Below are 27,942 nucleotides of genomic sequence, written 5' to 3'. Positions count from 1 at the left end.
AAAGTGGTTATAAAACCAATACAATGTTCTATTGCTTGCTTAGAGACTACCATCGCTGCTTTTAAAGCGACTATTATCTTGACAAATTTTTCGTTATAACTAAAAGTTAATACAATCTATGGGCGGTGACCTCCCTTACGTTGGAATTTCAAACCGTCCTCCCTGCAAAACACTTAAAAGATAGTTCAATAATACTCTTCACCATAACCAAAAGTGTCTTTATTGTGACACACTGAGAATTCTAGATAACATCACATGGGTATATATAAAATTCAGTTAAAATATCTCTTAAAAGTAAATATGAATGCTTATGACCAAACTCAGAACTACAGCACTATCAAAAAGGTGTGTGTGCGCTCTCTCGCGCTTGGTCCATCAATGTTTCTGTGAGATATGAACAAAGGGGGGAAAAGAGGATTGTTCAGAATTGCAGTCCCTTACATTTCATAACTATTGCAACATTTCACATACTAAGTGGATACATAGTTTGGATATCACATTATTTACCCATAACAAATTGTATTTAAAAAATAATAGAGCATTGATGAAAACATAGTAGAGAATTACGATTTGACAGGAATAATATTTAACAAAATTACAGATAAATTTTTTAATTTCTTCTATTAGTGAAATTATGCTAAAAATCTTGTAATAAAAAACAAATATTGTATATTTTGTCATTACTGGATATCTAATATCCTAAATTTTCTGCATTACTTTTAATAATGTATATATGGCTACAGTTGCTTATATAATCGGTATATTGTACATTTAGGAGATTCTTTAAAAGAATATAAAATGTAATGTATTTTTACAAGCCACTTTCCAAGTACTGTAGATAAATTGAGTTTTACAAGCCACTTTCCAAGTACTGTAGATAAATTGAGTTTTACAAGCCACTTTCCAAGTACTGTATATAAATTTGGTTGAAATGTTTAACATACAAAATTAAGTACTGTTGTCATACATTTTATGAAATTTGTTACCAACAATACAGAATCAAACAAAAAAAATTTATAAAGAATAAACTTGTATAAATTAAAATATAAAATAAAAACACCATTAAGAGGAGTACTGTACAAAAAAAAACTTTCAGTTTATGGAAAGATTAAAAATATTTATGAATAATTTTGAAAATAAAAATTTTAATGTTTTATCTTGACTCTCATTGATTTTGCCGGAGAGATCTGTTCCTTCAAAAGGGATTAAACAAGTTGAAGACAGATCAATGCAGCTAAGGGAACATGCTAGAGAATATTTAGCACTTGATAAAACTGAAAATTCCTGAACATTTAAAAGTTAAATATGTTAAAAGGTTAGATATTTTGATAAAACCAGAGGCCTTTTGATGTCGAAATATTATTCTTCATATTATTTTTCTACGAGATATTTCTTTTACAATAATGTAAGTGTTTTGGCATTTAATAGTTCTTCCCCACTTTATTGTCTCACACAATCAGTGTCTGAATTTAAAATCTTAATCCTGCTTCTATGTGAATAAAAATATTCCGACTTCCAGCTCATAATTCTAACTAAAGTTAAAATAAACTACATCTTTTATTCTTCAGGATATTTTGCTTGAGAACATAAATAAATTCTAACCTAAATAGATTCATTGATAAGTAGGTGTAACCCACAAAAACGTACATTACTGATTGTCCTGGAATCTGTGAAATATAAAAATTAGAAGGGTTAACTTTAAATAAATTATTTTAAAGACTATATAAATAAATAAAAAGAAAATTATAAAATATTTCTTCTCTTTAGGTCTAGTTCCTTTACTGTACTTAGGTAGGCAATCAACATGAATCTAACCGGGCGTAAACCCTGATCTGCCGATTACAAAATAGCTATGCTGTATATGAAAAAATTGACTAAAGGCAACATAAATTTAATAAATTCCACCGGACAGTTTACTTTCAATAGAAAACGTTTTACAAAAGCTTTGGGAAATCTGGTATACAGAAGGTCCTTAACCCTTTTACCCGCAGGCTATTTGGAACTTTCCAACCCTTAACCCCCAGGGGTTTTCTTTTTTTCAAGCACATTTTGCAATATATATTTTTTAAATTGCTCCAACAGCCTTAATTTTCATCATAAAGAGGTCAGATTGGTCTCATTCTTTTGGAAAATGTCTGAAGTTTCTCATAAAGTTATCAAAAATATGCAAAAAAAAAAAATGTAAATAGCTGTTTTTTTGCAAGGCTGTACCAGTACGTCCATGGGGGTAAAGGGATGAGTTTTGTGAAACGTACCAGTACGTCCATTGGGGGTAAAAGGGTTAACTCACAAACATTCAATTTGCAAACACTCGGAGATACAAACACAAATTCGACTGAAATCATAAATCTCGGATATTTTATCAAGAGTTCCTATACTGTAATAAGATAAAGAAATATTGTAAACCAATATTATATCATTTAATAAAATAAATTGACATTTATTACATATGGAACGGGATTATTTGTTGACTTTTGTAGCTGGAAATCATATGAATGGAATAGTCAGGCTAGGTTTACCGTAGACCGAAATTTAACAAAATTAATTTTGCAAAATAATTCGACTTACATTAACTTCTTGGAACCTATTAAGCTTGTAAGTTAAGAACCTTCTGTACATATTTGAAGTTCTACTTGCGAGAGACTATACCGTTTTACTTTCATAACTTCTGGTTTGAAAGAATCATCATCATCTACGACCATTGACGCAAAGGCCCTCGGTTAGATTTCAGTTGAAAAATTGTTAAAATAGACTGCTGTAAATGATTATACTCTACTGAAGATTATTTCATCACAAGCAACCTGCAAATGAAAACTTGATAAACAGTATACAGACCATACGAGCGATGAAATACTTTCAACATGCCGTAATTACCGGGACGAAATTTAGTCGGCAAGAAAATTAAAAAACTAATTTGTAAAAGATTCTTACGATATATAATACCGACAATGCTCTGCCAACTAGCTTCTCGATAAAAACGAAAGCGATCAAGGTACTATAATTACATTTGGATAATACACTATTTAAAACTTAAAATTCCATACAATGTCCTTGCTTGAGCTTCGATAAATATATTTCCTACTTGTTTCTTTTCGCTACACCTATTAGTTTGTACATTACATACAATAAGGTAATGCATTTATGTTTCATATTCATAGCTTTTGGAAAAAACCCTCTCTTGAAGTTGGCTTACAACACAGCAACCTCAAATTACGAATCAACCAGCCCATATTCACGATATAAACATTAAATTATAAAAAACGACAAACAGCTGGACTTCTCAACAAAGGATAAATACTCTTTTTCAATAAAATCTAGAGATCCCTTTACATAAATACCATTATAATCATATAAACTATAACAATATATATTGCACAATTTATAAAAATCTATTACTCTATATAAAATGAATAAATACATAATTTCTGCATTCTTAACTTGTAAGAAATACAAACTTAATCACAGGTTACAAAATTATTTTGATTGTAACATAATTTCTGCACTCTCAACTTGTAAAAAATACAAACTTGATCGGAGGTTACAATATGATTTTGATTGTAACATAATTTCTGCATTCTCAACTTGTAAAAAATACAAACTTAATCACAGGTTACAAAATGATTTTGATTGTAACATAATTTCTGCATTCTCAACTTGTAAGAAATACTAACTTAATAATCGCAGGTTACAATATGGTTTTGATTGTAACACTAAACACCTAAATGAACAGGGACTACACACATAGGGTGTCTGGTCATTAGCATATGTACGTACAGTTTAAGAGTGGAATGTGGACGAGAGAACAATATCTTGTACATCGACAAGCCACTTTCCAAAACGTTCATTAACAAGGTGTAGGTTCACGAGAACGGCTTCTAAAATATAGACACGGATTATATTATTTTCTTGGAATGAAGAATAATCGATTGAGAACATAATGGCAAAACTAAAGATATAAATTATAACTTTGAATTGGACATTAGTTTATACTCAGTACTTAAATAACAAAAAACTTAACTTACTGTAAAAAAAAAAAAAATAATTCAGCGATCAACATTATTGAAAACTTTGCATAAGTTTATTACGAGAATGATTTTACAGACTAACATATAAAATAATATATACTTTATCCATCACATACATATATATATACTGTATGCATATATTTGTGCCTCTTTCCCCTAAAATATATTGTATTTATAAACATTATTTATACTATCTGTGACCTACGAGAAAGCAATGTCTCATTATCGTAATTTCTCTCGCAAAATAAAGTAAAAGTTCATTTTCCAAAGATAAATACAGTAATACCTCAGGATACAAAAGTTTCTTTATACGAAACACTCATTGTAGGAAATGACATACAAAGATTTTTTTGTCTCTTCTTAAGAAAAAAAACTCAGGATACATAACGAAATTTGTGATAATTTATTTAATGATTCAAATATATTTGACTATTTCATTATACAAATAAAATAGTCTATTTCATTGTATTTCATTATACGATCGGCATCAATGACATAAGATGTCAGGATGCCAGAAAACCTCAAATTAATCAATCAATCAATCGATCATTATACGAAAAAATCATGTTACGAAAGCCACTCCAGATTGAATTAATTTCGTAACCCGAGGTATTACTCTAATGTATCTTGTAATTTTGAATAACGTCATTACACCCAGTGCAAGATTGCTAAACGAATATCGAATTACAGTATTACGGCAAGCAAACTAGCAATAGAAAATGGTCGCCACATTTCGCATAGAAAAGACCGATATCTTGTTCGACATTACACACTTTTCCTATCTCCTGCGATCTGTCGTTTCACTGTGAGTTATAGGAGAAAAAAAATATTATATTAATGGGTACCTTTCTCAAATAAGTTTTCATATGTTTATTTAATTAGATTGTGTATCAATTCAATAATGTTAATTGTAGTACTGTAGAGAATAATTGTCAAAAGCACATTCTGTGAAGCAACCAAGTCTGTGAGGCAGAAGTTGCCATAAACGCTGAACAAGCTAAAATAACTTTGACATTTGAGGTTATTGCATCAAGAGAAAGTTTCAATGAAAACAAAAGAATGATTTGCAAAGTGAGCCTTAAAGGCATGGTTACTCTTTTTAACATGCAAATTGTAGGATCTGTTAAAAGTACGAATTGAAAACAATTATATTATTATCAGGTCGCACTATAAACTACTTCTGACGAGGTATAAGGGCATTAGTAAAAATCATAAATTTCATAAATCTGAGGAAGAAATAGTATAAGAAAATCTTTTCCGAAAATGCTCGGAGAATGTTCTCGACTAATATAAACATCTGAATAAATATCTACGAACCAACGCTGTGAATTTACAAAGACGACAAGAGGCCCACCACAAAAGAAAAAAAGAAGACAGAGTATGTTTAAATTCTGATAAAATTCCAATACTTCAAAATACCCAGAGAGAAATTTTCGGGGAAAGGAGGCACCAGATCCACAAATGTATAATCCTCTGACACATTTCAACGACCTAAGATTAACGATGTAACAAGCTATACAAATATATGTGCACAAAAACTCTCTTGTATATACAAGTATATAAAGGTTGGCTACATAACGTTATGTTATTCCAAATACTAAACTCTTGACTAGTATAAAATACTGGATACAATAAAATCTTATTTATATTAGACATACTCTGTACATTTATAAGAAACATTAACCATTGACATAACTACAGTACTGTACTATGTACTTTCCTCATGTTTTTTCAAATGAAATGCAAGCTTGTCCTTCCTGGAAAACGTAGTCAGACAATGAATGCATTCGTAAGGCCTCTCTCCCGTGTGTGATTTCATGTGCCGCAGCATGTCGGACTTCCGAATGAAAGCGTGTTCGCACACGTTGCACTGGAACGGTCTCTCCCCCGTGTGGGATCGCATGTGCGTTTCCAAACTGCTCATGGAGACCAACCACTTGCCGCAGATTGTGCACTGCGCTCGCTGAGATCGCGCTTTTTTGAGGTCCGATCGCTCTATGATCTCCTCCGAGAGATCCATCTGTTGTTCGTGATTTAGTAAGTGTGCTTCGTAATTCTTTTTCACTTTGAACTGTTTACTACAAACACCGCACTCAAAAAGTGTTCTCTCTGTATGAATCTGCATGTGCGACTGAAGGTTGTATACCTTCCTAAAAGCATGTCCACATATATTACACACGTGCAATTCTTTGCCTTCCGTTTTGATCTGGGTCGCGTCCCCCTCCTTATTTTCAGTGGTGTCACTTTCTTCGCCCTGCATTTTCTCCCGCTCTGAATCCCCATCCTCTTCGTCGGGATTTCCACCCATCTTCACATCGTCCACACTTGAATTATGTTCCTCGACCTCTGTGTCGGTGATGTTTTCACAGGACCTAAGGTCTTCTTCACCCTCTACATTCGAGGAATTCTCAAAGAGATTCTGTCCTTCAGCCCCTGCATTCGCAGCATTCATAAGTGAGAATTTCCTTCTTTTCAAATGTATGTTCATGTGCTTTAGCATGTGATCTCTACGAGCAAAGGCCTTGCCGCACGAAGAGCAGAGGTGAGGTTTCTCCCCTGTGTGAATTCTTCGATGAAGACCTAGTTTGTGAGCCTTTTTGAAAGTCTTTGGACAGAATTCACAGCAGTGTACTCCACTTTCTTTAACGGGCTTCGGTTTTGGCTGGGACACCTGCTCCACAATCACTTCTCTCATGACGTGCTCGATATCTGCTAAAGTCCCAAAAGAAGGTGGAGGAATTGCACTGCCAATATTAAGACCCATTTCTGATTTGACTTCCGGCTGAGCGTTACAATTCGTGGCTTCTAACATACCGGCTTCATTCACCTCAAAGGAAACACCGCTTACAGGCTCCTTAACCTGCAATAAAACCTCGGGCATCACGTTCGTGGAAACTCCATTCCGGGAGACGATTTTCTCTGGGAATCCGTGACACTTGATCTGATGCCTGCGGAGCCTTTCAGAACGCGAGTAACGACTACCGCAGAAGCATTCGTACGGCTTCTCTCCCGTGTGGACGCGCAAGTGCCGCTTATACTTATAACTCTGGGTGAAAGTCACCCCACAGTAGGAGCAGGTAAATGGGGAGGTAGAGTGGATAGGCAAAGGAAGTCCCTTGCTTATCAAGTCCTTATTTCTGGCTTCCTCCAGCATAACATCGAGTCTACTGCCGTCCACCTTGTGTATGGCGGCGTGCATTTTCATGTGATCTATTCGGCTGAACCGCTTCCCGCAGAAGCAGATGTAAGGTTTCTCACCCGTGTGGATCCTTTTGTGGCACGTGAGCTTATCAGAGCGCGCGAAGCTCTTGTGGCATATGTCGCACTGAAACGGTTTCTCACCGGTGTGCGTTCTCAAGTGGACTTTTATTTTGCTCCTTGATACACTTTTCCCACAAATAGGGCAGTCTTTATTGGACAAGTCCCCTGAAAATAAAGAGGTATGTAAACAAAACTGACTAATGACATGCTGGCAGTACAGTACTTAAAATACATCAAAATTAGAAAGGATTTTACATGATAATCATTCAACAACTGCTCAACTCTTTCAGACTAATTTACCTACAAAAAAAGTGATTATCAAAGCTACACCAGAACTGTACCTGAAAATCCAGAAGAAAATTACTACAATATCATAACAATGATTTTGTCAAAACTTCAGCAGAAATGAAAGCCCTTCAAAGACAAGGAATAGATGAATCTCATGTTATAACACTTGAAGCCACTCTAACACAAAGACCTACTGCCAGTTCTAAAAAGTCATTGGTACACCAACGGGGCCAGTGAAGACCTACTCGATACTTTCCTGTAGAAAGTTGATTTTCGACGCTGGATCAATTAAAATTTCCATGTTCCAAAAGTCATTCATTATCATACAAAAAAGCTAAAAGAAACTATCATAAATCTTTAAAAGTAATTTGTACTTTTCCATGACTATAAACAAACCTGAATCCTTTCCTATTAGTTAACTAAACACCGACTTGCTCTGGTTCCCGGTCAAACGAGGGCATAACAACTTCCCAGCGCGTGGACTGGCCATATGGGGAAATAACAGGTCAAAGATGATAATGTACAGCCGGACACAGGAATTAAAGGCACACCTCGCTCTGATAAAGTGCACCTTGTCACACAATTTCTGTGCGACAAGTAACCAAACAGATAGTGTAGGGAGAGATTGCAGAAGTGGTGAACAGGACTACATACAGGAACTCACCGCACAGTAAGGGTGTGACAGGGTGCATTTCCTCAGAGCGAGGTGTGCTGGGAATTCATATGTCTCGTTAGTTGTAAAAGCTAATAGACCAATCGCTATTTCCTCTCTCCCGACACGAGCCAATTTCCATCCCTTCAGAACCAAAGTACAGTATCCTCAGGGGCAGAGACCGAGTGTACCACAATCGTCCCGGAGATGGAAGAGGAGGAAGATGGTGCCCTCCATCATCTAATTATTTCCTTTTAATAATATTCAATTCCTTTCTGCATAATAAATTAATACAAGACTGAGCACCAGTAAAGCAAGAGCATAACTCCTGTACCTAACGCATTCCAAACTTAGTTTTCCGTCCCGCACTCTCTCTCTCCCTCGTAAGTAGGGAGAGAACCATCGGAGTCTTGCACGACTCCTATCGATTTAACTTCCTTGACTTATATGTTATTTTCTTTTTATTCTTAGAAATAACAACATCTGAAGAATATAACAAAGACAAGGCCCACGAGGAGGAAGAACTAGAAGGGGAGGAGCACACTTGCTGCTTCTTGCTGGCCTTTTTCGAAAACCAATGACGATGCTAGAACAGAGAAAGTCCAAAGGGCCCTCTACTGAAGCAGCAGAGACAACACCAACAGGTGCCACAGCTGAAAGCAGGAGTCATGCAGACGACACAAGGGCAGTCTTAGAAGTCCTGGCAGTAAGAGACATTGTTCTGCTAACAGTAGACCATTGATGCCCAAGGAATATAAACTTCCTTGTGTTTAAGTTGTCATCGTCAAACTGCCACTCATACCAAAGGGATGACTGCAAACAGCAATGAGCTCCCTTCAAAAATGAATAAGGGTGAAGAGATTACAAACAAGTTAGAGTTCTCTTGCTTGACGGTACACTGTTTTGTCTAGTTTCTCTTCTCTTGTTTTGTTAAAGTTTTTATAGTTTATATAGGAAATATTTATTTAGGTGATGTTACTGTTCTTAAGATATTCTATTTTTCCTTGTTTCCTTTCCTCACTGGGCTATTTTCCCTGTTGGAGCTCCTGGGCTTATAGCATCCTGCTTTTCCAACTAGGGTTGTAGCTTAGCAAGTAATAATAATAATAACAATAATAAATATAAACCTGCCACACATTTGTGGTACTGTATTATATTGTCCAGAAACTACTCCATAATATAGTACTTTTCATTAAATTTATCCAGGTTAACCCTAATACAACAGCATGGTTGCACACTTATCTATTTACTCTACAAGGCAAAAGCAAAAATTTATAAGTCAAGAATTGAAAGGCAGCAAGGGTGCGTGTGTACTGCTGTAGCCGAAATCAAAACCGACTGTCTAGCGGCCTGACAGGAGAGTGGGGTTTACCCACCACCCGTCGGTAGTTATATGTAGCTAGATAAATTTCCAATGGCTGTCCCAACTTCACAAAAGAAATACAATACTCCTATTGAAGCACGAGGGTTTGTATTTGTGTAGGAACAAATAACCTATTGCAACAGTCTTCATAACTTCCAAGACAATTATTTTCGAATAACAAAATAAAGTATATCACATAATCTGCTAAGAATCTAACTTTACAGAACTCACTAAATAAAAAGTTATACATACCACTCTGACTCATGCTGTCATCCAGATCGGCTTCGCCGAGATTGGGTTCATCCAGATCGGCTTCGCCGAGATTGTTGTAACCCCCTTCCGATTCTGAGCCTTCCATTCCGTCCACCCTCTCCAAGACAACTTCGTGACTGAGCTCGGCATCAGTCTCGTCGTGCTCTGCCTTCACTAGGGTCTCTAAACTTCCGGGAACATTCAAGTCCACGTTGCCGGGGAGCTGTTGGTCCACTTGCAAAATGACCTCCGGAAATAGTCTTATCGGCACCTCACCTACTACACAATTGTTTTTATCAAGGCCGTGGAAGTTCAGCTGATGCCTGCGCAGCCCTTCCGAACGAGTGTACTTATTACCGCAGAAACAGACGTACGGCTTTTCTCCGGTGTGCACGCGCAAGTGACGTTTGAACTTGTAGCTCTGGGTGAACGACATGCCGCACTCCGTACAAGTGAAGGCGCCGGGCGGACGTACTTGCGTGGTCACGGCCTTCCTGACGTTGCCGTTGAATCGGCAATTTCTAGCTTTTTCGAGCAGGGCGTCTCGGTCCGCATCGTTGAGGTCGTGCGTTTTGATGTGATCCTTCAGGTGGTCCAGCCGTCGGAACTGCTTCCCGCAAAAACACACGTGGGGCTTTTCCGGGCTGTGGATCCTCTTGTGGGTGATGAGTTTATCCGACCTGGCGAAACGCTTGTTGCAAACGTCGCACTCGTACGGCTTCTCTCCCGTGTGCGTACGCATGTGTACTTTCATCTTGCTTCTGGAAACTGTTTTGCCACATACAAGGCACTCCTTGCCTGACAGCTTGAAGACTTCATCTAGCAAATGGAAAACATGTCTTAAGAGGTGGAATTACATTTAAAATTGATCTAAAATTGAGCACACTATTCTATCTGCTTCCTTATTTCCTTTTCTTACTTGGCTATTTTCCCTGTTGGAGCCCTTGGGCTTATAGCAACTTTCTTTTCCAACTAGGGTTGTAGCTTAGCTACTACTACTACTACTACTACTAATAATAATAATAATAAAAACAATCAATCTTATCCTTCCACACCAGATACTACAAAACTTCCTTATTGAGAACAAATACTCGGCTACTGTCCCTCACTAACAGGAAACTTTTCACACATTATATTCAGGAGAAACGCCTCTTTACAACATAGGTTTCGTTCATGTATGTCTGTGCACATTCCAAATCAATTGATGTGTCTCGATGTCAAAAAAAGCCTCAGATAGCTTGGTGTCGCTGGCACTCCATGTTGACATAGAAAGATGTGGCATTCTCAAAGTACACCTATGGTGAAATCACAAATTTTTAAAGTAATTTGTAATTTTCCTAACTATACTGTACTAACAATTCTTTTGATAGTAGGACCTCAGCGATGGGTGGAATGGCCGTTGAAATTCAACGAGGTAGTTAACTACCAACAAATAGTATACCTGTTGGGTGGGCCAGCCTTATCCACTACCCGACAGCCACCTATTCTTACCTCGTTAAAAAGCTTAATGGCCGTTCTGGGCTTATTAATACCCCTGTTAATGGTCTAAGGTTTGTATTACGAAAACCTTCATCAAATAAATAAACAGACATCCTTATTTCTTAGCTCACCTTCTTGTTTTATCATGAAAGAATTCTCCAACATAGTCCTAAACTCGTCGTTATACTGCACTGCCATGCAATAATTGTATTTCTCCGGATCTTCTTCATAATCGGAGTGGATTGGCTCTTCTACCTTCACCACCACGTCATTTTCGTTGTATTCCGTCTCGTCTCTCGGCTCTTCGTTCGGATCCGACAGATCGGCCTCTTCTTCGACCCCAACGATGCAGTCCTCATCGCCGTTAACTACGTCATCTTCGGCCATGCACACGCTGAGGAACTGAGTGATGTCGGGAACACCACCACTCGAAACTCCGTCTGAGTCCTCCATACCATTAGACCTGGAATGAACCAAAGATCAAACTGTGACTTTCCTCACATTAACTTCTCTTCCGATTAGATAAAGCGTAATTATACGTCTCTAGTAATAAATTATTAAGTCTCTGAGATTTTATCATGTCACTTTCCAAATTTATTTTAATATTTCTTGTTATCAAACTCATACATTTCCATAATATCATTGCCAACATGTAAAGCAATTTTCATAATAGAATTACTATAACAATCAATGATGTTCATTGCTTCAACCATTTAATCTAAAAGGTAAGATACGCCGACTAAGCACTTCCCTAGTTACACTTACGTGCAGGTACTGACCTTCGCATGGTCGCAATCTGGCCCGACGCATGGCCCACCTTAGTTCTAGTACTTACACTGAAACTACCTCTTACCACGACAAGTGGGGAGGCTAATGAAGTTCCCTAAGTATGGTACTAAAAAAAAGTACGTACTGTAATAAATCTTGCTATATAAAAGGTATACTGTAATATGGAACTGAGAGAAGTATCGAGGCTGCCACTTATAACAAATCATACAAAATCACAAATAGATGTGGTAACGTCCCTGACTGGTGAACGCCAGACTGGGGTTCAAGTCCCACTCAAACTCTTTAGTTCCTTTGATTGCTGCAGCCTCACCATCCTTTTGAGCTAAGGATGGTGGGTTTGGGGGAGCCTATAAGTCTATCTGCTCAGTCATCAACAGCCATTGGCTGGCCCTCCTTGGTCCTAACTTGGGTACTGATCATGTGTATATATGGTCAGTCTCTAAGGCATTCTCCTGCTTGATAAGGCAATGTCACTGTCCCTTGCCTCTACGTTTAAACACGCCAGCCCTTTGGGTCATTATTTCTAATGGTTTTTGTTCCATCGTGAGTCATTGCACTCGCAAAATTTACATTACTTCACAGCTCGTCTATTCTGGCAAGCGGTACATGGATGTGCTGTGTACGCCAGCCTTGTGGGTCACTAGCTTGGGGATATTTTTTACTTTCACATATAGGCTATACTAAATGGAGAATGTTTTCAACACAAATCCATACCTTAAGTTTGGGAGGTCGAAGATAGAGGGTCCTGCGTCGACGGTGGGAGCACTACAGCTGACCCTGTGGTAGGTGGTTGGGGGTGCAGCTTGAAGCAGGAAATAATATAACTGCTCGGACCTCTTGTGCTGGGGAAATCAACAAACTTTAGTTTGCTACTTTTTGAAAATTGAAACTGAACATTTAGAATACATTTTATAATAATTTTCATTAAGACATAACATGATAAATATTGAATAAAATGTTATTTTCATTAGTAAAATAAATTTTTGAATATACTTACCCGGTGATCATATAGCTGTCAGCTCTGCTGCCCGACAGAAAAACCTAAGGACAAAATACGCCAGCGATCGCTATACAGGTGGGGGTGTACATCAACAGCGCCATCTGTCGAGCAGGTACTCAAGTACTCCATGTCAACACAGAACCAATTTTCTCCTCTGCCCACTGGGTCTCTATTGGGGAGGAAGGGAGGGTCCTTTAATTTATGATCACCGGGTAAGTATATTCAAAAATTTATTTTACTAATGAAAATAACATTTTTCAATATTAAACTTAGCCGGTGATCATATAGCTGATTCACACCCAGGGGGGTGGGTAGAGACCAGCATTACATGTTGACATTATTATGAGCTAAGTATTTTGTATTTCATTTTAGCAGTTATTCAAAATAACAAACATAAAATAAATAAGTACCTGGTAAGGAAGTCGACTTGAACAATTACTCTGCCTTTTTAAGTACGTCTTCCTTACTGAGCCTCGCGATCCTCATAGGATGCTGAGCGACTCCTAGGAGCTGAAGTATGAAGGGTTGCAACCCATACTAAAGGACCTCATCAAAACCTCTAATCTAGGCGCTTCTCAAGAAATGACTTTGACCACCCGCCAAATCAAGTAGGATGCGAAAGGCTTCTTAGCCTTCCGGACAACCCAAAAACAATAATAAAACATTTCAAGAGAAAGATTAAAAAAGGTTATGGAATTAGGGAATTGTAGTGGTTGAGCCCTCACCCACTACTGCACTCGTTGCTACGAATGGTCCCAGAGTGTAGCAGTTCTCGTAAAGAGACTGGACATTCTTAAGATAACAAGACGCGAACACTGATTTGCTTTTCCAATAGGTTGCGTCGAATATACTTTGCAGAGATCTAATTTGTTTAAAGGCCACGGAAGTTGTGACAGCTCTAACTTCGTGTGTCCTTACCTTCAGCAAAGCTTGGTCTTCCTCATTCAGATGGGAATGAGCTTCTCGTAATAACAGTCTGATAAAATAGGATAAAGCATTCTTAGACATAGGCAAAGATGGATTCTTAACTGAACACCATAAAGCTTCAGACGGGCCTCGTAAAGGTTTTAAACAGAACTTAAGAGCTCTTACAGGACATAAGACTCTTTCTAGTTCATTTCCAACCATACGATAAGTTTGGAATATCGAACGATATTGGTCAAGGCCGAGAAGGCAGCTCGTGTTTGGCTAGAAAACCAAGTTGTAGAACATGTAGCCGTTTCGGATGAGAATCCGATGTTCTTGCTGAAGGTATGAATCTCACTGACTCTTTTAGCTGTGGCTAAGCATATCAGGAAAAGTCTTAAAGGTGAGATCTTTCAGGGAGGCTGATTGTAGAAGTTCGAACCTGTCTGACATAAGGAATCTTAGTACCACGTCTAAATTCCAACCAGGTGTAACCAAACGACGCTCCTTCGAGGTCTCAAAAGACTTAAGGAGGTCCTGTAGATCTTTATTGTTGGAAAGATCTAAGCCTCTGTGACGGAAGACTGATGCCAACATGCTTCTGTAACCCTTGATATTGGGAGCTGAAAGAGATCTTTCTTTCCTCAGATATAAGAGAAAGTCAGCTATTTGAGTTACAGAGGTACTGGTCGAGGATACGGATACTGACTTGCACCAGTTTCGGAAGATTTCCCACTTCGATTGGTAGACTCTAAGGGTGGATGTTCTCCTTGCTCTAGCAATCGCTCTGGTTGCCTCCTTCGAAAAGCCTCTAGCTCTCGAGAGTCTTTCGAAAACTGAAGGCAGTCAGACGAAGAGCGTGGAGGCCTTGGTGTACCTTCTTTACGCGTGGCTGACGTAAAAGGTCCACCCTTAGGGGAAGCGTTCTTGGAACGTCTACTAGCCATCGAAGTACCTCGGTGAACCATTCTCTCGCGGGCCAGAGGGAAGCAACTAGCGTCAACCTTGTCCCTTCGTGAGAGGCGAACTTCTGCAGTACCTTGTTGACAATCTTGAACGGAGGGAATGCATATAAATCTAGATGAGACCAATCTAGGAGAAAGGCATCTATATGAACTGCTGCTGGGTCCGGGATTGGTGAGCAAAATATTGGGAGCCTCTTGGTCATCGAGGTTGCGAAGAGATCTATGGTTGGCTGGCCCCAGGTGGCCCAAAGTCTCTTGCATACATCCTTGTGGAGGGTCCATTCTGTTGGAATTATTTGTCCCTTCCGACTGAGACAATCTGCCATGACATTCAAGTTGCCTTGGATGAACCTCGTTACTAGTGATATGTCTAGACCTTTTGACCAGGTGAGGAGGTCCCTTGCGATCTCGTACAACGTCAGAGAGTAGGTCCCTCCTTGCTTGGAGATGTACGCCAAAGCCGTGGTGTTGTCCGAGTTCACCTCCACCACTTTGCCTTGAAAGAGAGACCTGAAGCTTTTCCAGGTCAGACGTACTGCCAGTAGCTTCTTGCAGTGAAATGCATTGTCCTTTGACTCGAGTTCCATAATCCCGAGCATTCCCTACCTTCTAATGTCGCACCCCAGCCTACGTCCGATGCGTCCGAGAAGAGAACGTGGTTGGGAGTCTGAACAGTCAGGGGAAGACCCTCTCTAAGGTTGATATAGTCCTTTCACCAAGTCAGACCAGACTTTATCTTTCCGGAAACCGGGATCGAGACCGCTTCTAGCGTCTTGTCCTTTTTCCAGTGAAAAGCTAGATGGTATAGAAGAGGACGGAGGTGTAGTCTTCCTAGTGACACAAATTGATCCACGGATGACAGGGTCCCTACCAGACTCATCCACAGCCTGACTGGGCAGCGTTCCTTCTTCAGCATCTTCTGGATGGATAGCAGGGCTGGGGGTTGATCGTCTTGTTCAGCAACGTCCTCATCAGAGGGTTCCTCATCCGAAACTGATGAGGAAACGGCAACGGAGTGGGCAACGTCTGACTCGCTGAATCCGGTCGCACTGGGGATGCGTGACGGAGCCGGACGCAATATCATGGCACTGCTGCACAGTCTGTGAACTGTCAACAACCATGGGTGCGCGAGGAAGTACAGCGTCAACCCGAAACTGTCTAGACTGTCTGGGTTGTGCAGTCAACACCCTACCGGGCTGCTGAGGTTGACGCACTGCGTCACAACAAGTCACCTCTGCTGGTTGTTGAACGTCTTCCTAGTGACACTGAACGTCAACAACCACCTCCGAGCGTCGCTTAACGTCAACGTGCGACTGGCAACCCACACTGGGTCGCATCGGTGGAGGAACCACCTCAACTGGCAGACGCGAGTAGGATACCTCAGCGTCAACAGGGCGCACAACCCACCGGTTGGAAGGTTGTTGGCCAGAAGGTTCTTCTCCGTATTAAAGTCCTCTATCAAGGACACAAGCTTGGACTGCATGTCTTGCAGAAAAGCCTATTTAGGGTCTACGGGAGCAGGTGTGGCAACAGACGGGGTTAGCGACAGAGGCGGAACCATTTACCATCCCTGGAAGCCTTGTTATGTGTGACATAATAGTACAACAAAACTTCAAAGGCTCGCAAAAGTTGAGAAGTTGACCTGTAAACAACTTGGAGCGTCTCCTGGCTAGGCGCCAGGGCGAGTCTACCAGAATTGAGAAGTCTATCTGGGCAGAGGCATGAACTCCCAAGCCGAGAACTTCTCTCGTGTCCTATCAGACTCTCGCTCTATAAGCCAGTTTAAAAGAAGGGAAATCAAAGGCTGTATCCCTAAAACTCCTCCTGGTGCAAAAACCAGTCGCCTAGCCAACATAACGCTCTCTAGGAGAGCGAGAGAGCACTAGCTTAACCACAACGGCTTCGAAGTAGCTAGGCCTAGTGTAAGTTCTGACGTTAGGCGAACGAGGAGCAGCAGTTACAAGATCCGGACGAAGATCCTTAAAAAATCATCATGATTTAATAAAAGTCCATAGGAGGCTAAGCAGCTTAAGGCTCCTCTCCAAATGACAGAGTCCTCAAAGGAATATCAGTAGGAGAGAGAACAGCACTTTCTCATCTACAGGAACCTTGTCCGAGAAAAGCTAGGTTATCTCAGTGAGGGTCTCACTGGTGCATTAGCAGCAGACCAGAAGGCAACGTTATGTAACTGCTTGACAGTCTGTGAACTGTCAAAAACTGAACTGTCAACCACAACAGGTGTGTGAGGACATACAGCACTGGTGCATTAGTAGCAGACCAGAAGGCAACGTCATGTAACTGCTTGATAGACTGCGAACTGTCAACAACTGAACTGTCAACCACAACGGGAGCGTGAGGACATACAGTGTTCACTCGAGACTACTTTGACTGTCTATACTGAGCAGTCAAAACAACTCTAGAATGCGGAGGTTGACGCACCGCGTCAAAACACGGCAGCTTAACTCCACCCTCCTGTTGTTGTGGTAGCACACGAACATCAACGGAGGGTTCCGTGCGTCTGTGAACGTCAGCATGCGTCTGGCAGGGTCGACTGCGCATGGGTGGAGGAGCTCTCACAGCTGGAGTGTGGGAGCAGGCAGCCTCAGCGTCTGCTGGGCGCACAACCGTGGTAGGTTGTAGGCTAACGGGTGCAGCGTCAACTTTCTCCGCACGATACTCCTGCATAACAGCAGCTAACTGAGTCTGCATAGACTGCAGCAAAGACCACTCAGGGTCTACAACAGCGGGTGCGGCAACAGACGGAGTTACTGCCTGTTGCGGTACCGCTTTGCCTCTCTAAGGAGGTGAGCAGTCGTCGGAAGACTGCAGCGAGTCCGAACTGACCCAGTGGCTACAACTGGGCCGTTGGACTTGCGCGGAAGGGACCGACTTGCACTTAATAAGCTGCGAGACCTTGGTCCATGGTTTCTTACGAGAAACCTCTTCCGCAGACGAGAAGTAAATGGGCTCTCTCGTCTTTGTGTGGGTGGGGCGATCTTGGGTAGATACGCCCGAAACCACGGAGGGAAACGTCTGTTCGTTGATCAAGGCCTGACGAACCCATAAGTCGTTCGACATTACTTCTCCCCTGGGCTTGGGAGCTTGCAAGAGGTCCCGGACTAGGTGAACGACAGGCACGAACAGACGAACCCTCGGACGCAACACTGTAACACTTTGCGCATATCACTTTATCACTTCGATTTTCTGTTTTGCACTTATTTCACTGAAATCAAAACTTTTACTGATTTCTACCTGAAACACGTAATTCTACCCTTCATTAAAAGGTAGTAATTGCAAAAACAGTCGTATAATGCAGCTCATTAATACTAGCAAAAACAGAAAACATATAAGGATAAAGAATTCAGTGGCTGGGAAAGAGACTAAACACTAGTTCAAGTAAACTACGTTTACAATCTCTCACCGCACATAGCCTGGGGACAAGAATAAAACCCTAGAAACGTTTTACCTTCTTCCCCGTACAGCGACTAGGGAGGAGAGTACACGAGAACAACGTTACCCGCTTGAACGGAACGTTTATTTTTTCCTCTCTCTCCCTCCGTCTCTATCTATCTCTCTCTTTCTCTCTTGATTTCGCACCTAAGAGAAGAGCCCAATTATATATCGTCAAAAAAACATGTTATATGGCTAAAGGAAAAAACTGAAAGGTTTTCCAAATAAAAGTTCCTTTAATTTAGAATTTAAACCATTTAAGCTAAGAAAGAATGAACGAAACGTCAGAATCGATTTACTCTTCCTGCAAAGTGAAACCGTGATACACTCTCTCTCTCTCTATCGTAACGATAGAGCGCATGTTCAACGTCCTGAACGTGAACAACTGCGTAGTCTAAAAAACTAAACGTTAGTTCATCTTTGAAAACAGTACGAAGACTATCAAAGAAATTCTTTCATAAAACATTAAATTTAAAAAGTTTTAAATTCTTAAAGGTTAAATACGATATAACGGGCTCAACGTTGATTAACTTCGGTTCCAAGTTAGGACCGCCTACTATCAGGAAAGGTCGCATATAAACAAAACATAAAAATTTATTTTTATATGTTTAAAATAAATGGAAAGTTAATCGAAGAGGCCTAATAAAGGCGGAGAGATATAAAATATATAGATCTATAACGTGATAAGCAAAATTACTAAAAACCTAAACACACTTCCGTCTAAGGGAAGGGTCGGCCATTTAAAAGTGAAAGAGAGTCCATACTCTCTTTGTCACCATAATTGAATCTATCCAAAACGAGTTCAAGTTTTGAGATGAAGATAAAACCCCTGCATAGCGAAAGCTCAAAACTGGAATAGTGTACTTCACCAAATAGTTGTGAAAACAAATCCAGTTAGTAACAGCTTATTTAGTAGGTCTTGCCAGTGGCACGACAGAGAGAAAATTGGTTCTGTGTTGACATGGAGTACTTGAGTACCTGCTCGACAGATGGCGCTGTTGATGTACACCCCCACCTGTATAGCGATCGCTGGCGTATTTTGTCCTTAGGTTTTTCTGTCGGGCAGCAGAGCTGACAGCTATATGATCACCGGCTAAGTTTAATATTGAAAAATATTCTTTTTCCATTCAATCATGGAGAACGTAACTTTCGATATCTCCCCACAATCTTTCGATGTTTTGGGTATGTGCACCCGTCTCAGGAATGATTTACAGAGAGGTGCACATCTCAGTGGCGAGAACTTTGTACCCTCTCCAGGAATCACTGTGGATTACCCTCCCCGCCTTGATATAACGTTTTATCAAGGGCACAAAGGTCTCTGCATTTCTTGGTTGATCTACCAAAGGAACGACTAACATTATTTTGCTCTCCCGCTCCTTGCCACCAAACACCCACACACCAGACAAAGGTCTACCTCTGTTATATTTTGAACTCCCAAACTTGGTTTCATCCACTTCGACAACAATGCCAGGTCCACCAATAGCCGGTTAAGCTCTGACAGTAATTTTCCGTTACTTCAGAACAATAAGACTTCCAGTTAATCGAAGTTTGTAATGTCAAACCAAGGCTATAGGTAATAGTGCCATGCAAAAAGTACCTTTGACAGAAAAGATTCACAAACAGGAGTATTTCCCACACCTGAACGTGAGCATTTTCCAAGAAAGTTCCCTTGAATTAGGTTACGGAAAAACCGCATGCACGACGCTTTCCATTCTAAGCGACTTTAACGGATCGATTACAAGCCTACTAATTGATGTGAGGTCTAAAGACGCAAGGCTGTTGGCAGGAAGGGTATTGAACGTCTAAAGGGATGACTCCATGTTTCTGTAAGAACTTATATGAAGGTTTATTTTGCCTGAAAAAGAGGGAATATATCTTCCACTCCTTCAGGGAACAACCTGTACATACGGATGACATCATGAAACTGAAGAGAAAAGAGGGGGGGATAGGTGTTGTAAAAGCACATCCATCAACTTATGAACAAGTACTTGTAAGCTGTTAACTGTTTAAAAAACACAACTGACAGATATGTCCTAGTAAATACACAGAAAGCTCCCCAAACCAATCGGACCCAACGCAGTCGCAATAACTCACATCAGTCTCTCAAATGTAAACAATTAAGTTAGAGTGAAAAATAAACCACATTACAATTAACCAATAGATATGTTATTACAGTGTATGCCCCAGCCCCAATTAACCATAAATAGAAAAATGCCAAACTAGCCAGCGCTCGTCCATTTCTTATAGTGAATTCTAGTTCCACGAGAAATTTAAGTATCATCCTAAGAAAATAACATATAGCCAGTGTATTCTGCAACTTTACAGGTAACGATCGCAGAAGAATCAGTGGAACTTTATATACAGTTGGTGTACAAAAATCTAAAATATTAAATAAATATCATATTTAACCACAAAATATTTCAGTTGGAGCCTTTGTATAACAACGGACAGGACCTCCCCATGCATAGAATACCGCCTAACATAAACTTCCCCACCTAATCTAACCTATAGGCCGTGTCCTTACCGAACAGGTTAGGAGGATCCCCCCCCCCCCTGCGACACCACTAGACTCGTATTCTTAGCAATAGGGTTCAATATAAGGGTGTTATGGGATATGGTTGTCGTCATATATACCACCGGTAAATTTTTTTTCTTTTTGAGTACCTATGTTTACATCAGTATATGGGCCATGTTACGTCAAAAGAAGTTAGTAGCCTGAGGGTTTAGCCAAAACCACAGACAATCTGCTGTTTTTGCAATGCAATCTTATCCATTTGTAATATTGAATCACGCCAATGCTTGAGGTAGGGCCGGTGTGACGGTCTGAACGATCCCCCGGTCTCAGAATTCTCCTTGACATTGTATAATGGTTCTTTTCCGCCATTAGCTCGCTTCGCTCGCATGAAAATAAAACATCAAGCTCGTATGTACTGGCAAGCGGTAATGTTGAGCTGCGCACGCTAACATTACAGGAAAATAAAACATCAACCTCGTATGCACTGGCAAACGTTAATGTTCGCGCATGCGCAGATTATCAAGGAGAATTCTGAGACCGGGGGATTGTTCAGACGGTCACACCGGACATAATTCTGAGAATTCATGGCTAAATAGGCCTTTAGTAGCCCAATGGAATGGGAATTCACAGCTAAATAGACCTCCTGTGGCCCAATGGAATGGGATTTCACGGCTAAATAGACCTTCTGTAGCCCAATGGAATGGGATTTCACAGCTAAATAGGCCTTTAGTAGTTCAATAGAATGGGAATTCACGGCTAGATAAACCTTCAGTAGCCCAATGGAATGGGAATTCACGGCTAAATAGCCCTTCAGTAGCTCAATGGAATGGCTCAGCTATGGACCTCCATATTACGCCATAAAAAGCTCTTCCCAAATATTCACCCGTTATTTATGAAATGTATGAATAAAGATAATAATCAATAATACATTCCTTACCAAATAAATTGTTGGAAACGGAAGGAAAAACAGGAAAAAATAATCAGTAATCGACAAGAGTATATCTGCGCCGCTGCGTTGTAAACAAAACCAGACAACCAAAGATGACAGATGTTTGTTATAGTACGAAACTATCATTCATGTAAATAAAACATTTAATCTACTAAAAAACTATATGATTTATAAATAATTATTTCTAATTAATTATATGTTAAATTAATTACCATTTATCGTCTTTTATTTGTTAATTTTATTATTATGATAAGGCGAAAGGCATTCATGTTGTATTGTAAGGAGTCAACTTCTTAAGAAAATCTGTTCATTCATAATAAAACAATGTTAATCTACCAAAAACTATTTGATTTATAAATATTAATTTCTAATTAATAATATGTTAAATTAGTTATCGTTGTTGTCTTTTATCCATTAATTTCTTTATAATGATAAGACGAAAGGCATTTGTGTTGTATTGTAAGAAGTCAACTTCTTAAGAAAACCTGTCCATTCGGGACTTGATAAAAAGGGAAAGTTGTATAGAGTTATGTTAGAAGGTCATTTAATTCGCCTGAAGTAATATTATTTGTATATTTTTCTTTAATATCAACGAAATGTTGTATTTTAGTCTTTTTATAGATGTGGAACATTTATCATTCCTATTATTCCTAAAACATGCATAGGCCTACTTCTATATAGTTCACGTCTTTAGCTTTAACATTAACATGTAATTTTCTTGTAGGACAGTTTATATATATATATATATATATATATATATATATATATATATATATATATATATATATATATATGTGTGTGTGTGTGTGTGTGTGTGTGTGTGTGTGTCTGTCTGTCTGTAAGCACGCACGTACCATCATGTAATATGTCCAGCATATGAGAAATTATGTACATCCAAGATTGGCTTGGTGAGCTATATCAATGCACACAAACGGTTTTACAGTATCATTATATATATATATATATATATATATATATATATATATATATATATATATATATATATATATATATATATATATATATATATATATATATATATATATATATATATATATATATATATATATATATATATATAGACCTATAACTTCTCAATCTGCATTTGATAAGTTTTTGTTAATAGTTTTGCTGTGTAAGCAGTTTTAAAATATTTTTCAAGGTTAGAGAGTTATATTGCAAATGCAGATAGGCCTACATTGCAAGATTGTGTTGGGATCATGCAAAAATAAAGGTAATAAAACATAAAATGGAAGAGTTAAAGATATTATAATAATAAGGTTTTAATTATATGTATCAAGAGTAGAATAAAAAATTGAAATAGAGGAAATTTGAGTAGGAATCACAAAGTTGAGGGTTGTAAACTATTGTGACAGAAGAGTACATTGAAGACACAAACACATTAAAAACTATTATTATAATTAAGAAGAGAAAGGTACACAAAAAGAGTCATGTAGTTAGGGCAGAATATCAGCGTTGTGCAAAGAATTTGCTGAATTGCAAAATATACTACGATAAATTATGAAGTTTGTACAAACTAGAGGTTAAAATACGCAAAAGAAAAAAAAGGGAGGCAAGTTTGAACTTTGTAAGGACAACGTCCCACAGCGCTTGCAGCAATATTATCATCTTTGTATAGCCTATATTTTTCTGTACATATTATTTATTCAGTCCGACGCAGAATTATCTGCCCTTCATTTCTATATACATTTCATTATTGTGTGTCTAGCATGGGCTTTCATATTTATTGTAATGTTAACTGTTGAAAACACAAATGCCCCGCATTTTTCACCTGTTCGCAGTCGGTCAGTCACCTTGCTACTTTGCCGTCTGCACAGGTCAATGTACTTTGTCGTGTCGGAACTGAAGCATTACTCGGGTATGGTCTGTTATCTCGAACCCTCACAACTGGTGACACCGGAGTTTCCCTTAACGGACTTACAACTTCGATTTTTCTTTTAATTGTTTGGGCTTGCGACTCCATTCACCTCAACGCCATTAATGGACTAATTATGGTGCAAGTTATTTTGCGTTTTGGCATCGGCAAAACTTTACCATGGAGTTTTCCTTCACGGACTTACAATGGCAATTTCATCAGAAATCGTTTGGGCTCACAACTCCACATACCTCATTTCCACTAACAGACTAATTATGGCGCAAATCAGTTTGCGTTCTGGCGTTTCCAAAAGAAGTTTTGCCCCGGCAATTAACGACTACTCGACTGCTTGGAGTTCCTACTCTGTTAGCGGACACAATACGGCTCACTACTGAGTTTCGGAGTGCTGTGCAGGGTCACATGACAGATTCAGAAATCAACAGTACCTCGCCCCTCATAACCGAAGGGCACGGCGTGATAATAACATAAACGGCCACACAAATGTCGATGGGACATAAATTGTAGCTTCCTTCCTTCACACCAGGTGCATCGACGGTATGGTTCCAGCGTGCTGAGTCCCACTTCAGGCTGGCAAACATTACCGATGAGATAAAAAAAGCAGATATGGTGATGGTAATGTTGACACCAAATGCTTTTAAAAGGATTTCCCCCTGGCTGAAACAGGGGCCAGGACCCATGAGGTACAGTGACCTAAAAAAGAAACTGATGGAGATCTATGACCTTCTCTGCGATACCAGCACAGGTCGTCCTCGAGCTTTTATCCCACCATTGAGGCGAAGGTTGGCATTTGACGTCATACACAGCCTCTCCCACCCCTCATCAAGGACCACCACCAAGATGATGACCGACAAGTTCGTGTGACCAGGAATAAGGAAGGACTCACGCAAGGGGGCACGTGCATGCACGGCGTGTCAGAGCAGCAAGGTTGGCCGTCACACCAAGTCAGGAGTCGGAAGTTTCCCACAACTCAAGCGATGTTTCGGACACATCCACGTCGACGTCGTGGGGCCCTTGCCACCCTCAGGCAATGCCAGATACCTCCTCACAATCATCGATCGATCTCAACGAGGTGCTCGGAAGCGGTACCCATGACCGAATCCTCAACGGACGCCTGTGCCCAGGCCCTTCTCTCAAGCTGGGTCAGCCGTTTCGGGGTCCCAGACGACATGATAAATGACAGGGGGCACGCCTTCATCTCGGACCTGTGGGCATCCCTCGCCCGCCTGATGGGGACCAACCTGCACAGCATGACTGCCTACAACTCCGCAGCCAATGGCATGGTCAAAAGGAGCCATTGGTCCCTGAAGGTGGCCCTAATGACCCGATGCAAGGACGAGCATTGGGTCAAGCAACTCCCCTGGGTCCTCCTCAGCCTTTGAATAGCTCCAAAAGCAAATGGTGATGCATCTTCAGCAGAAAAAGTCTATGGGGAGACGCTCGTGGTTCCTGGAGAGTTTTTCCCTTCCAATCCAGACACCAAAAACGTCAGCCTCACCCGGCTGCATGAAAGGGCAGAAAAATTCATGCCGTGCCACAAAACATACACAGACAGGACGAAACGTTTCAGGCCGGCCTCGCTGGACACCTGCCCTTACGTCTTTGTCAGACAAGACAGTCACCGGCCCCCACTCTCATGTCCGTACAAGGGGCCGATAGTGGGCTGGAGAGGACAAATAAGGCATTCAAGATCATGATCCATGGAGCAGAAGACTGGTTGACCGTGGACAGATGAAAGCGTACATACACAGAAGACGAGGACAACATATCCGAGCAGCAAGGGCGGCGCCCACGAGTGCCTCCCCTGAATAAAACAGAAGACACAAGAAGCCGCCCAAACGCGGTCCAAGGAAACTGCAACCAGCAGTTGAACCCCCCGGGTTGCAACACCAAGGTGGCATCCTGCAACTGCCTGATGCATAAGGCAGAGATTATGGCCCTCCAGCACTAGCATCCTGACAAAGGGGACGCCTGCAACCTCCGTCTCGATACAGAGACTAAAAGCACATATGTTTATTATTTATCTTTTTCATACAATCATTAAAATATTCCCTTTTTAATAATTGTCTTGGGTGGGGGGCGCGGCGTTGTAAGGTCAACGCCCTACAACGCTTGCAGCAATATTATCATCTTTATATATAGTTTTTTGTACCTATTATTTATTCAGTCCGGCCGAGAATCATCTGCCCTTCATTTCTATATACATTTCATTATCATATGTCAAGCGTGGACTTTCATATCTATTATAATGTTAAAAGTAGAAAACACAAATGCCCGGCATTTTTCACCTGTTCGCGGTCGGTCAGTCACCTTGCTACTTTGCCGTCCACACAGGTCAATGTAAATCGATAGAAATATGTTTGATTCTAGTCCTTAGTATAGAGTTTGCCTTATTAAGCCCATCTCTTTGGATTTTACGAATAGATATAAATATGCAACAGGGTTTTATTCATATAGGAACAAATTATGTAAATAATAATTCATTATTCTATACTTTCGATAATTTCAAACTCTAACCAATTTGTATCATTGACTTGTATCTTACATATAGCCATTTATGAAAGTGCACGTGTCTTTTTTATTAATTGTATGTTAAATAGTCCCAAGTTTGTTGCGACGACAGCTCAAACATAGATGAGGGAAGACCAGAAAGTTCCCTTGCAAAACAGGTGCATTATCAGCGCCATCTATTGCCGAATTGGTCAACTAATTTACTAACCTCAAACATCTGAACGTTATTATTATTATTATTATTATTATTTATTTTTATTATTATCATTATTATTATTATTATTAGCTAAGCTACAACCCTTGTTGGAAAAGCAGGATACTATAAGCCCAAGGGCTCCAACAGGGGAAAATAGCCCGGAGGAAAGGAAATAAGTAAATGAATAAATGACATAAGAAGTAATGAACAATTAAATTAAAATATTTTAAAACAGGAACATCATTAAAGCAGATATTTCATATATAGACCATAAAAAGGCTTATGTTAGCCTGTTCAACATATAAACATTGGCTGCAAGTTTGAACTTTTGAAGTTCAATCGATTCAACTACCCGATTAGGAAGATCATTCCACTATCTGGTCATAGCTGGAATAAAACTTCTAGAATACTTTGTAGTATTGAGCCTCATGATGGAGAAAGCCTGACTATTAGAATTAACTGCATGCCTAGTGTTCCAAACAGGATGGAATTGTCGAGGATTGTTATAATTATATATATAAAAAATCTTATTCAACATGCATAATGAACTAATTGAACGACGGTGCCAGAGATTAATATCTAGGACTAGACCAGAATGAGAAATTTGATAGACCAAAAGTTCCCTTCCAACAAATTAAGATGAGAATCAGCAACTGAAGACCAAACAAGGTATTATTCATCTTCCAATATAAATATATATATATATATATATATATATATATATATATATATATATATATATATATATATATATATATATATATATATATACTTGCTAAGCTACAACCCTAGTTGGAAAAGCAGGATGCTATAAGCTCAAGGGCTCCAATATGGAAAATAGCCCATTGAGGAAAGGAAATAAGAAAAAAAAAACTTTAGTCTGGTCACTAACAGTAAACCAACCTAGTAAGTGTGACTTTTGCTGGTAATACGCAAATCTTTTCACCACGTTAAGGTATCTTCACTCATCGCCATGATCAACAAAGGTGTACTAGTCAGGGCCACCCATAATAAGTTGGTTTGCTGTGAGCGAAGAGACGAAAATCTCCCACCGTCACCAATCCGCACTGGCCAGCATGGTAATGGAAATTGACTAAACCCCAGACATGAATTGACATATCTGAGGCCCTTGTCCTGGAGTGGACTAGAAACGGCTGCATTTTGTTGTTTTTGTTGTTGTTGTTGTTATTGTAAATGCAGAAAATTATTGTTGCGTTATAATCTATTCAAAATACATTAATTGTTAAGGGGAAAATGCATTCAATATTCAAGTAATCACTGAGTGTATAATATCAATGATGGAATTGCAAAAAAAATAATGTTTTGAATTATTAGTTCCATAAAATTTCAATTGAAGAATTATTAGATTAAAAATGATAATGTGATCTGTTGACAAAAATGCCAGAATTCAAAGTAACACTAAAATGTACCAAAAGTTAAAAAAAAA

General features: G+C 39.6%; 1 protein-coding gene across 2 annotated transcripts; it reads right to left on the bottom strand.

Moving 5' to 3' along the window:
- Positions 1 to 203: 203 nt before the first annotated feature.
- On the bottom strand, positions 204 to 21,975 carry LOC137635293 (zinc finger protein 271-like). 2 transcript variants are annotated; one of them, XM_068367758.1, is made up of 5 exons: positions 21,883 to 21,975; positions 12,824 to 12,951; positions 11,452 to 11,783; positions 9,842 to 10,660; positions 204 to 7,451 (listed from the first exon to the last, which is right to left on the bottom strand). In XM_068367758.1, the coding sequence occupies exons 3-5, from the start codon at positions 11,771 to 11,773 to the stop codon at positions 5,734 to 5,736; spliced, it is 2,859 nt and encodes a 952-aa protein (XP_068223859.1). In that variant the 5' UTR covers positions 11,774 to 11,783; positions 12,824 to 12,951; positions 21,883 to 21,975; the 3' UTR covers positions 204 to 5,733. The 2 variants fall into 2 exon arrangements, with proteins under 2 accessions (XP_068223859.1, XP_068223861.1); XM_068367760.1 differs by lacking the exon at positions 12,824 to 12,951 and having other exon boundaries at positions 21,883 to 21,970.
- Between the last annotated feature and the right edge of the window lie 5,967 nt (positions 21,976 to 27,942).

Source organism: Palaemon carinicauda, unplaced genomic scaffold, assembly GCF_036898095.1.
Source record: "Palaemon carinicauda isolate YSFRI2023 unplaced genomic scaffold, ASM3689809v2 scaffold111, whole genome shotgun sequence".
NCBI classification, from domain to species: Eukaryota; Metazoa; Arthropoda; class Malacostraca; order Decapoda; family Palaemonidae; genus Palaemon; species Palaemon carinicauda.
Note: the sequence above shows the minus strand (reverse complement) of the source record. Positions and strands in the feature narration are given on the sequence as shown.